Source organism: Hypanus sabinus, chromosome 6, assembly GCF_030144855.1.
Source record: "Hypanus sabinus isolate sHypSab1 chromosome 6, sHypSab1.hap1, whole genome shotgun sequence".
NCBI classification, from domain to species: domain Eukaryota; kingdom Metazoa; phylum Chordata; class Chondrichthyes; order Myliobatiformes; family Dasyatidae; genus Hypanus; species Hypanus sabinus.
The window spans coordinates 141,623,520-141,640,396 of NC_082711.1; the positions used below are offsets into that span (position 1 = coordinate 141,623,520).

A 16,877-nucleotide genomic window follows, 5' to 3' on the forward strand; every position below is an offset into this window, starting at 1 on the left:
GTAACATGTGTAATCTAAGCCTCCCAGTCTCTTTGTAACTAAACATGAAAAAGATTCAATTTGTTTTTACAAGAGGGAAAAAAGTCCCCCTGAACTTTAAAAAAAAACAAAATAAAAACAAAAGCTGGGCTGCCACGTTTCATCGGATTATTTGTCATTAACTCTGCTCCTCTATGCATGAACAAAAAGTTATTGAGAAGGATTCGGAAAAGGTATTAGTTTTAATATTAGTGCCAAATAACTGAAAATCAGGCCAGCTAAGAGTATTTCCTGATTCCATTGAAATCTGTGAAGGCACAATGGATCAACGCACTGTGGAAAATCCCAAAGTTGCTGCTTAAGCAGGGTCCTACTTGCCCAAGTAGGTTTAAAGAATGCTAAGGCATTATTCTGATGCAGTGCCAGAGGATAGTGCCCAGTTTGTGGACCAATATTTAGACTCATTCAATACTATTATACAAAATGCCTCAAGGTCAAGGTTGTCAAACAAGCTGAAGAAAAATTACTTCCTGCATAGTCCAACTTCAAAAAGTACTTAACTGGTTGTAATATACTCTTTAATATCCTGAAAAGGTACATTAAAGATGCAATCAAAAAGCAAAACATACAAAATGATGGAGGAACACAGATAAACTCAAGTCTCTTTTTTAAAAAAAGGGGGCAGAAAAAAAAGCAGAAATTTTAGTTGGATCATCCTCCTAACTCATGCCAATCTGGACTGGTCTTTCCACCTAATCACTTCCTCCTGTACAACCTTGTTTTTTTTAATCTACAGCCAGGTATCCAATCAATTGACTCAAAGAAAATATGCAGAACTTAAACGTTCTACTACTCTCAAATATGATTTCCCACCTTCAGCCATAAAACTAAATGAGATCTAGGAAGTAATTGTTTTTCTTGCCAAATATTTCTAAGCAAAAGGTTCAAACCACGCCTGACCAATTTTCACAAAATCAAAGCTAGATCAAAAACAAGAATAATGCTGAAGACCATAAAACACATCAGCCAACTGTGCTGTAGGAAATAGCAAATATAAAACTTCATGTTCACAGTTTTAAAATTTAATCTACTGTTGTGAAAGATGGCAATTAAAACATGTATTCTAATTCTATAGTGACAAATTTAACCATTTTATTGTATAGAACACTACTGAGGAAAGCAAAAGATTTACTTTTAAGTGAAGAACTGCAAACATACCCCTTAAAGTTTTTACTTAAAAAATTGTCCACATGGTAATTTTGTAAATGAGGTGACAACAACCTGCAAAATTTTTTTAATGAGTGCAATTGTCATTTTCTATTCTAAAGTGCAAACTCAATATAGACACCAAAAAATTTGAGTTGCATGCAGTCTTGCAAATATTCCATAGTTTGGAGATTGAAGCACATTTACACAGTACACTACATAACTTTGAGGACAAGTGTCACAGAGTAATTTCCTTTCATTCAAACAAGATTTGTAAAAACAAAAATTACATACTAGGTTGGACATTTCCCTTCTATCATACATAAATACATGAGCAGAAATAAGTAATAATATTTACACATTGGATGAGTGATTATGAGCCATAACTCTGGTTCAGCAACATTAGAATTAAGTAAACCCATTAGATCACAAATCATTAAGAATAATGAGAATATTCCCTAATAAGATAAACATCCAACTGCTCTCTCTTAGAATGTGATGAGTTAAATGGTGACTTCAATAAAGACCATCATTGCTAACACTCAGTGATCTGCAGATCAAATTAAGATTACTTCAGACAGAATTATGTTAACACAAAACAATGAATAAACAAATATCAAACAACTATTCCAATATGATGGGTCATAGATTTGGACAGACAGACATACTTTATTGATCCCGAGGGAAACTGGGTTTTGTTACAGCCGCACCAACCAAGAATAGTGAAGAAATATAGCAATATAAAACCATAAATAATTAAATAATAAGTTCGTCATGCCAAGTGGAAATAAGTCCAGGAACAGCCTATTGGCTCAGGGTGTCTGACACTCCGAGGGAGGAGTTGTAAAGTTTGATGGCCAAAGGAAGGAATGACTTCCTATGACGCTCAGTGTTGCATCTCGGTGGAATGAGTCTCTGGCTGAATGTACTCCTGTGCCTAACCAGTACATTATGGAGTGGATGGGAGTCATTGTCCAAGATGGCATGCAACTTGGACAGCATCCTCTTTTCAGACACTACCGTCAGAGAGTCTAGTTCCACCCCCACAACATCACTGGCCTTACGAATGAGGTTGTTGATTCTGTTGGTGCCTGCTACCCTCAGCCTGCTGCCCCAGCACACAATAGCCAACATGATAGCACTGGCCACCACAGCCTCATAGAACATCCTCAGCATCATCCGGCAGATGTTAAAGGACCTCAATCTCCTCGGGAAATAGAGACCGCTCTGACCCTTCTTGTAGACTGCCTCAGTGTTGGAAATAACATCTTCATATTGGTCAAAGGAAGTAGATAGATATGGAAATTTCAAGCATTTTCTATGGATAACTAGAGAACCGACAAACTAGGGAAAGCTACCAATATTCCTTTTGTATAGAAAGTGACATGAAACAAGGAAGATGAAACAATTAACTTTTAATAGAAAAAAGGGTTAACCTAAAATGTGCCTAAAGGCAACTTATTTTAAATGTTTATTGTCATCCTTAACAATGCTGTTACTTTTACTCATTAAAAAATACTGCCTAGTTTGGAACTCTTGACCACCTGAGAAGGTTGCTGATGGCAATTGCTTCATAAACAGCCACTGAGATTTATTTTTCACGGACGAAACTGAACATCTGCTCCAGATACACAGTACGTTACAAATTCTGATACGATAGTCAACTCTAAAATGCATTTGTTTCCAAATTGATGTGTCTTGTAAAAGCCCTTCAATTCATTGGATGTACTATGAAGTAAGAGTGCATCAAAAACCCGCCAGGGGCAGCCTTTGGCAATAGATTTGTTTATTTCATGATTTGAAAAGTATGAGAAAATTCATAATTAAGACGAATACATTTCCATTATTACATTATTTGATTTCTGATACATTTCACACCAGTTATGAATTAGATATGAATATAGTGAAGGCTATTACCCAGATTTTGCAGTAATGTGGCATTAAAATGAACACAAGGCATTAACTAAATGCCAAGCCAAAGTCTAAACAGTTTAAACACACTGACAACAGAATGACCAAATAACTGCAAAGAAAGATAAACAGCGTCTGGAACCCAAGTAACTGGGGCAAATAACTGTACATAATCTCTTCAGTGAATCAGACCGAAGGACTGAAGAAAATAATGTAATTAGAAAGGTTGAAGTCAAAGCAAGTCAAGCAAAGTAGAAAAAAGAGGCTGTAACAAAAAGAATAGAGGATGTCATTTTAAACATCCAACGGTACCAGCCTGACTGCTACAATGCTACACAGCTAATGTTAAATTTTCAATACCAGAAAGGCTGTTTGACAATATTTTAACACCTAACATGATCAAAACAATATTTTGACAGAAATTGGCAAGACCTCTTGCCAACAAATGTGCATTTTGTATGTATCTTAGAGTATTCACATCAATCTGTTTCACTGGTAAGGAAGATAGCAAGATGGCTGAACACAGTGTAATAATGACAAACTTTTGTAAATTTAAGCATTTTTTGCTAACCTGATTTTACATACAATTTTGAAAATAACACGTACAATTTTCTTTATTTTACAACAAATTCTTGCCCTAATTTCTAATAGATCAGAAATACCTGCAAAAGCCACCTGGTAATAAAAGCAGCCTTAAAGCCCTTCACTTTGCAGGAGATTTTAAATGGGCTGCTTCAAACACTGGCGATCATGACTCAATTTACAACATTTGCACATCAGTTTCCCCATCAACAAAAATAAAGCATTTACTCAATGCACTGTCCATTTTTTAAATGGCCATACAAATACCCCTTAAGCTTTATACAAAAACAGATCTCAAAATAATCTGCTATGAACAGTACTAAGAGACTTCACCTTAAATGGTGTGTGTTAAAGATATGCTTTGGATGTCTTCAGGTTGGGGGGAATGAAATTTCAAAGCTCAGGCCTTAGTAGATAGAAGCACACAACTATCAATAGTGGAGTGAATAAATCTGCCTATCAGTAAGGCAAAAGTAAACAATTGCAAACACTGAAGGGAAGATTGTTGAAAGAGATAGAGGGGGAAAAAACCACAAGATGAGAATTAAACAATTGGAGTCTTTCAACCTAGATCCATCATTAGCAAACAAGCTGGGAGTGGAGATGTATGGATACCAGAAAGAATACCACTGGCTAGGAAACAGGCACAAATGGTTTGGACGACATCGAGTTGACAGAAATGTGCTCCTGTAATTGGGTTTGGAGTTATCAACAGCTGATATTATGCTTCTTCAGTGGCCAAACAGTCTAAACCAGTGAGGCATTGTGGTAAAAAAGGATGAAAATTATAGTTACAGGGCAATCAGTGAACTATACGAACAAGTATGCTGCCACAAAAGAGAGGGAGGGTGTTCTTCAGTAAAAGATTTAAGTAATGGACGAGTTTCATGGGAACACAGGAGACAAAAACACTTGTGGAAGGTTCAAGTCTGAGACCAGGTCTGAATGTGGTGGAGGAGAGGAAAGTGGGGTTAGTCACTTCCAAGTTTGAAATGGTGGGGTTGGAGTGAGGAAAGTGCCTGAGACAGAAGCTTCCAAACTTTCCATTTCAAATGCAAGAAACAGAAACGAATTAATTCAGTACCCATTACATTTACTTACTACACAATGTTTTCTAATGTGACTCTACCAGGGGTCAGCAACCTTTACCACTGAAAGAGCCACTTGGACCCGTTTCCCACAGAAAAGAAAACACTGGGAGCCGCAAAACCCGTTTGACATTTAAAATGAAATAACACTGCATACAACGTTTTGTTTTGCCTTTATGCTATGTATAAACAAACTATAATGTGTTGCATTTATGAAATTGATGAACTCCTGCAGAGAAAACGAAATTACATTTCTGCATGCAACAAAAACATTTTGAACTCCGAAAAAAAGACGTTGGGTTGAAGGTTACTTTTAAGTAAAATACTCAACGTCTATTTGAGTCCTTCTTGTATTTATGAAAAATGCCAAACTTAAATTTGCCGCCAGCAGCAAACCAAAAATAACGTCAGCCAGCTGTCAACCTGAAAAATAAAAGGACTATTTCACTGAACAATGAAAACATATGAATATACGTAAAATAATAGGCAATTAAAATATTTATCATACTTGTTCAGGTTGACTCACACCTGACAATGCAGTCGTATTCAGTAGGGATGGATCGATGCTTAGGGGAGTGACCGGGAAGGATAATGTGTTTTTTTCCTCTCTGAACTCACAGAAGCGTTTCCCAAACGATGTTTGCATTGCGATGATTGCAGAATGTAAATACCCCGAATTTATCATGTCGTGACCTTGTTTGAACTCTCTCAAATTGGGGAAGTGAGACAATGTGCCTTTCTGTAAATCTCTGGCAAGCACTGTCAACTTGCGCTCGAATGCCAAAACATCCTCCAACATGTGCAGGGCTGTACGTCCTTACCCCGTTGAAGAGCTGTGTTTAGCGTGTTCAGGTGCGCTGTCATGTCTACCATGAAGTGTAGCTTTTCCAGCCACTCTGGCTGTTCCAGCTCAGGAAAGTTGAGCCCTTTGCTGCCCAGGAAAGTTTTCACTTCTTCCAGACACGCGACAAAGCGTTTCAGCACCTCCCCTCTGGACAGCCAGCGATAAAAACACGTTGTAGCGGTGTGCTACATGCAGTCAGTAAACTGCAGTCAAAGATAGCTTTATTCGAACTAAACAGCCTTGCTTTTAAGCCTCCCTCAACCCGCCCCCCATGGGCGCGGATGCTGCAAAAGACACGTACTCACAAACCCCCGTAGGCTATCTCCCTTAGCCTGAATGCTGGCTAATTGTGAGCCGGTTCGGATGTGTCAGGAAATGGGTCGCCACAACGTCTTAATTAGGTTGTACAAGATCACCATAATCTTCAAATTTAGATTTACATTTCAAAAACTAACAAACTTACATAAAATACATTTTAATTAAATACTGACCATGTAGCGGTGTGCTACACGCAGCGCTAAAATTACGACACGGAGTCGGTAACTGCAGTCGAAGGAAAAAACTTTATTCAAAATCTTCAGCCTCACTTTTAAGCCTCCCTCAACCTGCCCCCCCTCCCCCCCATGGCGCAGAGGCTCCAAAGCTCTGTGCTCGCAAACCCCCGTAGGCTATCTAATTGTGAGTCGGTTCGGATGTGCCAGGAAAAGGGTCGCCACAACCAATTATTTCCCAAAGCAACAGGGAGCCGCAGCACAGACGTAAAAGAGCCACATGTGGCTCCGGAGCCGCGGGTTGCCGACCCCCGCTCTAAGCAGACATAAGTCGCACAGTTGCCTGTAAAGAAAGTTTGCCATTTGTGAACACGATTGCAATCAAAAGGATAAACTGATAGTAATTGATTATCTGCGTCTTGCGCATAAGTAGCATTTCCCAGGCTGCCCAGAATGCTCATGTGCTCACTTTTTGTAGAGACTCCATGGTGCAGTTTATATAAGAGTGCATGCAACGCCCCGCCTGGGTACGGAATGAACTGTCATGTAGCCTCTGTATCATTTACATAATCCTTATATATCGATCTCCAGCATACTTCAACCACCAGCTGCCTCCCGGCAAAACTCAACTTGTGCGGTCAATTTCAAAATGAGAGAATAATCCAAAACAAAATCTCATTCTTTAAAGCGACTGATTTCATAACAGCCACAAATACATGTTTAACCTAATAGCCTCAAAAGGAGGAAATCCCGACATTCAATACACTCTAGAGAATAGCAGAACCAAGAAGCCAGGTCAGATTTCTGATAGCGCACAGATTTTACCGTCACTTTTTACAACAGATGAACGATAGCTTATTGATCCAAGATGTACAAAAAACTTCAAAGCCATCAAAAGCGAACGCAGCCACAATAAAACTACAGTACCAAGTAGCTTAATTTAAATACATCTAAAATGTCCATCTAGATAAAAAAAGGATAAAAAAAAGATAGAGCAACGGCAGACGGAAGTGTATGTAATACGTTCCACAGGAAAGGAGATGGACAGTCAGGATGGGTGAGAAAGTGGGAACGGACAGATCCAAGAGAGACGACACATATTAGGGAAAATGAAAAATGTTGCCGTCAGTACAGCGAGGATGTGCCGTCCATACGAATGTTAGTCCGGATATGTCAGAGAGATTTAAAGCAAAGCAAATGAAATCTAATCAGCTATAAAGCTTAGTAACTGCCGTCATTCAACAAAAATATTGTCGTTAACCATTCTACAATCAGCAAAAACACCAGTGCATTTTAATTAAAGAACGATTGATCAGGACAATCTTTCGAAAAGTGAAAATAATTCAATAAAAGGCAATAATGGAAAGGCAGTGGGAAGAAGCGAGAATGAAGAACATGGAAGAACTGGTAAATGATGTTATGTTGTGCCACCGCAAAAGAAAAAAAATGGCAAGCAAATAGGAGCCGGCGTTCGTTATTCAATGAGCCTTTACAATAACAAATATCAAGCAATCCAAAGAGTAGTAAATCCTAAGGTACCCTGAACCTTTAGAAGAGGCGGGGGGGGGGGGTGAAACCACCGCACAGCCGAAATCTGTGCTCACGTGTACGACACAAAATTAATAAACTAGGAGAACTCCGTCCCGGCGACGAGGCTGCGCTTCGGACAGCCGGCCGAGCGACGGGCCGGCAGGGCTCCGGGGCCGGGTGTGGAAGCGCAGACACCTGCCATCGCCCGCTGATACACGCCAGCAGCAACAGACAGCGCTTTTACTTCAAACCACCCCACACACAAACAAGCACATTGCTCATATTCACTCACCGTTTGCCACCGCGACCAGGACGAAAGCCACGGTCCCACAGAAGACTGTAACGCACATGTTGACTTTTTTTTAATCTTAAACCACCTCTTCTCTCAGAACTGGCTGCCACGCACAACAGTTGCGGTCGCTTTTCCTCTTTTCTCCAAAGGCACACGTGTTGGAAGTTTTATTTCGTCGCTGTCATTTTTAACCCCCCCCCTCCAACCTTCAGACCCCGTGGCGGCCGCTCCCGGCTAAGATGCCCCTTTATTACCCCTCTTGATGCGGGCGGGGTGAATACGGGAGGGGGTAGGGGAGAAGTGTCCGTTGGGAGCGCGAGCGATTTCAATCGCAGGGACCCCCACCCCCTCCCACGCGCGATGGGGGGGGGTAGCGCGAGAGCCGGGCTCGCTGCTCCCCGCAGCCGCCTCCCTCAACACAGCCGGACCTCACCGCCCTTCATCATCATCGTTATCATTACTACTTGAAGCGAGGAAACCCCGGCAACGGCCGAGCTCGGCGGCGGCGGCGGCGGCGGCCAGGCGACGCGGGGCGAGTTCTCCGGGAACCCCCTGGGCAGGAGCAGCGCGGGACCCCCGCCACCGCACACGCACACGCACCGAGAGCTTGCCCGCAGTCCCAGCCTCTCCGAAGGGCGCGGGAGCCCCCCAGCTCCCGCACGCGGAAGTTTCCTCTCACAGCGGACAGCCAGCTGCGAGTTTGCCAGCCTCTCGGGCTTGGAGAGGTAAAAGGAGCACCCTACAGCGGTCTCCAATCTTCGGGGAAGTTAACAGCGAGAGGCGACGCTGAGGTTCCACCGCGCCCGCTGTAACTGTGCCTTTGCATAGAGTTCCCTGTTAAAACAGCGCCGCCGACCCATTGCAACTTCGCAGCTCTCACTCCGGTACACGTCCCGCTATTGCAAATTCCGCGACGGCCGCCAGCAAAAATCAACTGAATGAAACTCCCACCGCGTCACGTGGGCTGCAGCCGCGGATACTGTCACATGGAGAAAGGGATGGAGCTTGTAACCATGTTTTATCCGATTTCACCAGAAATGCATTAACTTAATTAGAGATCTTGGGCAAAGATAAAATCTTCTGCTTAAAAAAAATACATGTTGCGGCGAATATTGTGAAATGTAAAAAATGCCACAATCGAACATTCAACATCCCTGTTCAGCTTCAGTTTAGGAGTGCGGTGCAGTCTTAACAACTTCCTTCTTGAATGCAACCGCTGCGTTTCTTCATTCCTCGTGGTAGGAGCTAAACAGTTTAAGTCCGATGCCCAAGTCAGATTTGCCAGTATGACACCTGTCTGGCGCTTGCAAATTACCTCTGGGGGCAATGTTCATTAATGTGCACCAAGATCTGATTGGGAGCTCCGAAGCCACATGATCGGAATGTTTTCATCCACCATGTTCGCTTCCGATTACCGACGAAAGTTTAGATAGTTGGATTGCTCCTGCGAAAAAGAAATCATAGAAACAAGACCTGCAGGATTCACTCATTGTGTTGCAAGTTGTGGCGACCGTCAAATGAAGAACTTTGCAATGTGTGGCACTATCTCCTACCAGAAATAAGCAAAGCAGAGAGATCGTTACGTAAATCAACCCTCAACATTGATTTAACATAAGCGCATAGAAATTGGATGTAGATAAAACCCTATATTGAACACGTATGAAGTGGTGGGCGAATCAAGCATTCGACAGCTGTGCTATTTAATGGGAGCATCGAGTTGGATGCTTATTGATTACCAAATGCAATTGAAGCAACTAATGTTCAATGCTTTGAGATTTCTTTTAGTCTGTAATGCATCGACATGCATGGACATTTTGTGTTCTGTGTACTTATGTGAGCATAAATCCTGCAAACCTGTTTAAAGAATCAGTGTGCCTATTTTTAAGCATGTGACCCAGAACGAAGCACTCGTTCTGTAGCAGAAGCCTGAATAATCAGCATATTAAGTGTTCTGCATTGAAAGTAGTGGTTTCCTTTCAATATGCCAATGCATTTATATAAAAAAAATCATGGTTGACAAAGAGTGAGCTGGTTGATGGAGTTTATCTATAATGCTTCTCTTTTCTGAATGTATTGCTGTGGTTGTTATTCCTCTTACATTGCAGCCTAACTGGGAGAATGAGCAGAGGGTGCACAGAGCAGGATAAGGTTGTGAGCAGGAGTTCATTCAACCAAAGATATTCATTTTCCCTTTAGAAAGGAAGAATGTAATTCCTTAAGATCATCTTCAATGAAATACATTCAGTAATCCAGCGGTTACAGCACTGCAAAACAGGTTGAAATTAGAAAATTCGATGTTCATGCCATCGGGTTTTAAGCTACCCCAACTGTTGCCCAGTCTGTACTTTAATTTTTGATTCCCTCCACAATAGTTTTTAGGGCTCATAAACACTCCTGTTACACTCCCTGCATTTCCTCACTCTGCCTCTCCTCTCACCCAGAACAGCATGGGTGAATATGGTGTGTTGGCATTCATCAACCATGGGATTGAGTTTGAGAGCTGTGAGGTAATGTTACAGCTATATAAGACCTTGGTCAGACCCCACTTGGAGTACTGTATTCAGTTCTGGTCACCTCACTACAGGAAGGATGTGGATACTATTGAAAGAGTGCAGAGGAGATTTACAAGGATGTTGCCTGGATTGGGGAGCATGCCTTATGAGAATAGGTTGAGTGAACTTGGCTTTTTCTCCTTGGAGCGACAGAGGAGGAGAGGTGACGTGATCGAAGTGTATAGGATGATGAGAGGGATTGATCTGGTGGATAGCTAGAGGCTTGGTAGATAGACAGAGGATAGACAGATAGATAGAGGATAGACAGGGCTGAAATGGCTAACACAAGGGGGCAGAGTTTTAAGGTGTTTGGAAATGGGTACCAAGGGGATATTAGCAGTAAGTTTTTCACACAGAGAGCAGTGGGTGCCTGGAGTGGGTGTTGGCGGCGATGGTGGAAGTGGATATAATAGGGTTTTTTAAGAGCCTCTTAGATAGGTACATGGAGGTTAGAAAAATAGAGAGTTATGCATTAAGGAAATTCTAGGCAGTCTCTAGGTTACACGGTCAGCATAACATGGGTGGAAGGGCCTGTAATGTGCGATAAATTTCCATGTTCAGAACAAGGAAAGAATTCCCCTTATCCTCGCCTTTCACTCTAGCAGCCGCCGCATTCAACAAGTTTGTTTTAAATTTCTGACAGATCGAATGTGACATTGTGGCGACCCACTTCCCAGCGCACTCAAACCGGCTCACAAAGCGCTGCGCGCCGGCATTGAGGCGGGTCCCAAAGAGGGCGCCAAGCCTGCTTCACCAGCAAGGGGAAAAGCCCGCGCACGGGACGGGACTGTGAATACGTGCCCTCTACAGCATTCCCACCTGGGGAGGGCGGGATCAGGAAGGCTTTAAAGCGAGGCCGCGAAGTTTGAATAAACGTCTTTTGTAACTGCAGCTCACCGACTCCATGTTGTTACTGCAGCACTGCGTGTAGCACACTGCTACAATTGGTGACCCCGACTGCCCAAACGATCTTTGGACCGGAGATGAACAACGCCGCATCTGCTCGTGCAGATTCGTTAAAACTGCCAAGCTTCTGGATGCTGCGACCTCACCTGTGGCTCCAGCAAGCAGAAGCCCAATTCCATATTCGGCAGATAACCTCAGATGCCACACGTTACTACTACGTGGTGAGCTCCCTTGACCAGGAGACAGCCGCCCAGGTTGAGGAGTTCATACAGTCACCCCCAGTGGACGGCAAATACACAGAATTCAAAGCCTTGCTCATAAGGACTTTCAGACTCTCATGGCGCAAGTCAGCTGCCCGCTTACTGCACCTGAATGGTTTGGGGGACAGGCCACCGTCGGCTTTAATGAACGAGATGCTGTCCCTGGCCCAAGGTCACAAGCCCTGCCTCATGTTTGAGCAGGCATTCCTGGAGCAGCTGCCCGAGGACATACGCCTGCTGCTGTCCGACACGGATTTCAGCGACCCCTGGAAGGCGGCGGCCCGGGAGGACGTGCTGTGGAATGCCAAGAAGGAGAGTGGGGCGTCCATCGCACAGATCAGCAGGCCACGCTCCCAGCAGCAAACCAGTCCAGGTCCGGCCGCAGAGCCCACTAATCCCAGAGGCAGGGGTGAGGAGACCAACAAACAATGGTGCTTCTACCACCAGCAGTGGGGCGCATAAGCCCGCCACTGTAGCCCACCCTGCAAGTTCCCGGGAAACGCCAGAGCCAGCCACCGCTGATAGCTACGGCAGCTGGCCATCGGGATAGCCTCCTGTATGTCTGGGACAAGCAGTCGGGACACTGCTTTTTGGTCGACACCGGAGCCGAGATCAGAGTCTTACCTCTGACGAGTTACGACACCCGCAACAGGGCACCGGGTCCCACCCTGAGGGCCGTGAATGGCAGCACAGTAAGGACCTACGGCACCCGTATGGTGCGGCTACAGTTCGGCTCCACCCGGTTCACGTGGGACTTCACACTGGCCGCCATAGCCCAACCGCTCCTGGGAGAGGATTTTTTGCGAGCTCTCAGCCTACTGGTCGACCTGCCCAGGAAGAGACTGGTCCATGCCGAGACCTTTCAAATGTTCTCCCAGTTGCCGGCTCCACACCTAGACTCCATCACGCTGTCCGACAATGACATCACCGGAGTCCTGGCGGATTTCCCATTGGTTTTGGCACTGCAGTTCACAGCAGCCATGCCCAGACACGGCGTACAGCACCACAACCCGACACAAGGACTACCCCTCCACGCCCATGCTCGAAGTCTTCCCACGGACAAGCTCTGGCTGGCGAAGGAGGAGTTCAAGAGGATGGAGGAATTGGGGATCATACGGCGGTCCGACAGCCCATGGGCCTCCCCCCCTGCACATGGTGCCCAAAGCAGCAGTGGGGCTGGAGACCATGCGGCGACTACCACAGGCTGAACGAGGCTACAACACCGGACCGCTACCCTGTGCCGCACATTCGGGACTTTGTAGCAAACCTGCAAGGTGCAAGGATCTTCTCCAAGGTAGGCCTCGTCCGGGGATAACATCAAATCTCGATGCATCCGGATGACGTCCCCAAAACGGCACTCATCACCCCTTTCCGTCTTTTCGAGTTCCTCCGCATGCCGTTCGGCCTAAAGAATGCCGCACAGACGTTTCAGCAGTTAATGGATGCGGTGAGACGTGACCTGGACTTTGCTTTCATCTATTTGGATGACATCTTCATAGCCAGCAGCAATCGTCAGGTGCATCTGTCCCACCTCTGTCAACTCTACGCCCGACTGAGTGAATACAGCCTGACAATCAACCCGGCCAAATGCCAGTTCGGGCTCGACACCATCGACTTCCTGGGCCACGGGATTACTAAAGACGGGGCACCCCTCTGCCCACCAAGGTAGACGCAGTCTGCCATTTCCCCCGACCCAACACAATCAAAGACCTTCAGGAATTCATGGGTATGGTGAATTTCTACCACCGCTTCCTCCCTTCAGCTGCCCGAATCTTGCGCCCCCTGTTCGCCCTGATGGCGGGTAAGGGCAAGGACATTACCTGGGACGAGGAGTCCGCCACCGCTTTCATTAAAACCAAAGAAGCCTTGGCAAATGCCACGATGCTAGTGCACCCCAGAACAGACGTCCCTACCACCCTCACAGTGGACGCATCCAACACGGCAGTCTGTAGACAATAGACAATAGGTGCAGAAGTAGACCATTCGGCCCTTCGAGACTGCACCGCCATTTTAAAATCACGGCTGATCATCTACTATCAATACCCAGTTCCTGCCTTGTCCCCATAACCCTTGATACCCCTATCCATAAGATACCTATCTAGCTCCTTCTTGAAAGCATCCAGAGAATTGGCCTCCACTACCTTCCGAGGCAGTACATTCCAGACCTCCACAACTCTCTGGGAGAAGTTTTTCCTTAACTCTGTCCTAAATGACCTACCCCTTATTCTCAAACCATGCCCTCTGGTACTGGACTCTCCCAGCATCTGGAACATATTTCCTGCCTCTATTTTGTCCAATCCCTTAATAATCTTATATGTTGCAATCAGATCCCCTCTCAATCTCCTTAATTCCAGCGTGTACAATCCCAGTCTCTCTAACCTCTCTGCGTAAGACAGTCCTGACATCCCAGGAGTTAACCTTGTGAATCTATGCTGCACTTCCTTTACAGCCAGGATGTCCTTTCTTAAACCTGGAGACCAAAATTGTACACAATACTCCAGGTGTGGTCTCACCAGGCCTCTGTACAAATGCAAGAGGATTTCCTTGCTCTTGTACTCAATTCCCTTTGTAATAAAGGCCAACATTCCATTAGCCTTCTTCACTGCCTACTGCACTTGCTCATTCACCTTCAGTGATGAACAAGGACTCCTAGATCTCTTTGTATTCCTCCCTTACCTAACTTTACACCATTCAGATAATAATCTGCCTTCCTGTTCTTACTCACAAAGTGGATAACCTCACACTTATTCACGTTAAACGTCATCTGCCAAGTATCTGCCCATTCACCCAGCCTATCCAAGTCACCCTGAATTCTCCTAACATCCTCATCACATGTCACACTGCCACCCAGCTTAGTATCATCAGCAAACTTGCTGATGTTATTCTCAATGCCTTCATCTAAATTGTTGATGTAAATCGTAAACAGCTGTGGTCCCAATACCGAGCCCTGTGGCACCCCACTAGTCACCACCTGCCATTCCGAGAAACACCCATCCACCGCTACCCTTTGCTTTCTATCTGCTAACCATTTTTCTATCCATGTCAATGTCTTCCCCCCCCAATGCATGAGCTTTGATTTTACCCACCAATCTCCTATGTGGGACCTTATCAAATGCCTTCTGAAAATCGAGGTACACTATTTCCACTGGATCTCCCTTGTCTAACTTCCTGGTTACATCCTCGAAAAACTCCAATAGATTAGTCAAGCATGATTTACCCTTGGTAAATCCATGTTGGCTCAGCCAAATCCTATCACTGCTATCTAGATATGCCACTATTTCATCTTTAATAATGGACTCTAGCATCTTCCCCACTACTGACAGGTCGATAGTTCTCTGTTTTCTCTCTCCCTCCTTTCTTAAAAAGTGGGATAACATTAGCCATTCTCCAATCCTCAGGAAGTGATCCTGAATCTAAGGAACATTGGAAAATGATTACCAATGCATCCGCAATTTCCAGGGCCACCTCCTTTAGTACCCTAGGATGCAGACCATCTGGACCTGGGGATTTGTCAGCCTTCAGTCCCATCAGTCTACTCATCACCGTTTCCTTTCTAATGTCAATCTGTTTCACTTCCTCTGTTACCCTATGTCCTTGGCCCATCCATACATCTGGGAGATTGCTTGTGTCTTCCTTAGTGAAGACAGATCTAAAGTACTTATTAAATTCTTCTGCCATTTCTCTGTTTCCCATAACAATTTCACCCAATTCATTCTTCAAGGGCCCAACATTGTTCTTAACTATCTTCTTTCTCTTCACATACCTAAAAAAGCTTTTGCTATCCTTTATATTCCTGGCTAGCTTGCGTTCGTACCTCATTTTTTCTGTCCCCGTATTGCCTTTTTAATTAAATTCTGTTGTTCCTTAAAAATTTCTCAATCATCTGGAGTGCTGGAACAGCTCATCGAGGGTCGCTGGCAACCCCTGGCATTTTTCAGCAAACATCTACGACCACCCGAGCTCAAATACAGTGCTTTTGACCAGGAACTGTTGGCGCTATACCTGGCAATCCGGCATTTCAGGTACTTCTTAGAAGGTAGGCCCTTCACCACGTTCACGGACCACAAACCGCCAGCAGCGACATCTGTCCTACATCTCCAAATACACAACGGATGTCCGGCACGTCTCAGGAAAGGACAATGTCGTGGTGGATGCCCTCTCCTGCCCTAACATCCAAGCCCTGTCCCAGGGGGTAGAATATGAAGCACTGGCGGAGGTGCAGCAGGCAGACAAGGAAATCCCTAGTTACTGGACTGCAGTCTCCGGTTTGCAGCTCCAGGACCTCCCCGTAGGTCCAGGTGAGAGGACCCTACTCTGTGACGTCACCACAGGCCAATCCCGCCCCATCATTCCGGCAGCCTGGTGGCGGCGTGTTTTCGAATCCATTCACATCTTAGTGCACCCTTCCATCAGGACAACCGTCCGGATGGTAGCCAACAAGTTTGTTTGGCAAGGACTCTGCAAGCAGGTTAGTGAATGGGCCAGAACGTGCATGCACTGCCAAACAGCCAAGGTGCAGCTGCAGCAGTTCCACCCCACCCGCCAGCATTTTGACCACATTCATGTGGATATCGTGGGCCCCCTGCCAGTGTCGCGAGGAGCGCGGCACCTCCTGACTATCGTGGACCGGTTCACAAGATGGCCAGAGGCAGTCCCGCTCACCAACACCACCTCCGAATCTTGCACACAGGCTCTGATTGCCACCTGGGTATCTCGCTTTGGTGTACTGGTTCACATTACATCAGACAGAGGTGCCCTGTTCACCTCCGGCCTGTGGTCAGCTATGGCCAGCCTTTTGGGGACAGAGCTGCGCCACACAACTGCCTACCACCCACAGTCGAATGGACTAGTGGAGCGTTTCCACCGTCACCTGAAGTCGGCTCTCATGGCCCGCCACAAAGGGCCTAACTGGGTGGACGAGCTCCCCTGGGTCCTGCTTGGAATCCACACAGCGCCCAAAGAGGATCTGCACACCTCTTCGGCCGAGTTGGTGTACGGCGCACCCCTGGTCATCCCAGGAGAGTTCATACCAGCCCCAAGGGGGGCAAGAGGATGAACCTGCAGCAGTCCTGGGCAGACTATGCGAGAGGCTCGGTAACTTGACCTCCATACCCACTTCACAGCATGGGCAGAACCCGACCTGCGTACCCAAAGACCTGCAAAACTGTAAGTTTGTTTTTGTACGATGGGGCGGACATCAGGCACCGCTACAGCGCCCTTACGAGGGGCCGTTTTT

General features: G+C 45.5%; 1 protein-coding gene across 1 annotated transcript in view; it reads right to left on the reverse strand.

The window, feature by feature from the left end:
• Positions 1-9,305, reverse strand: part of tmem132e (transmembrane protein 132E) — a 553,547-nt gene extending 544,242 nt beyond the window's left edge. Inside the window, exon 1 of the mRNA XM_059973087.1 lies at positions 7,924-9,305. Coding sequence (XP_059829070.1) covers positions 7,924-7,981 — 58 coding nt within the window. The 5' untranslated portion in view covers positions 7,982-9,305. The remainder of the gene's footprint in view (positions 1-7,923) is intronic.
• Positions 9,306-16,877: the final 7,572 nt, after the last annotated feature.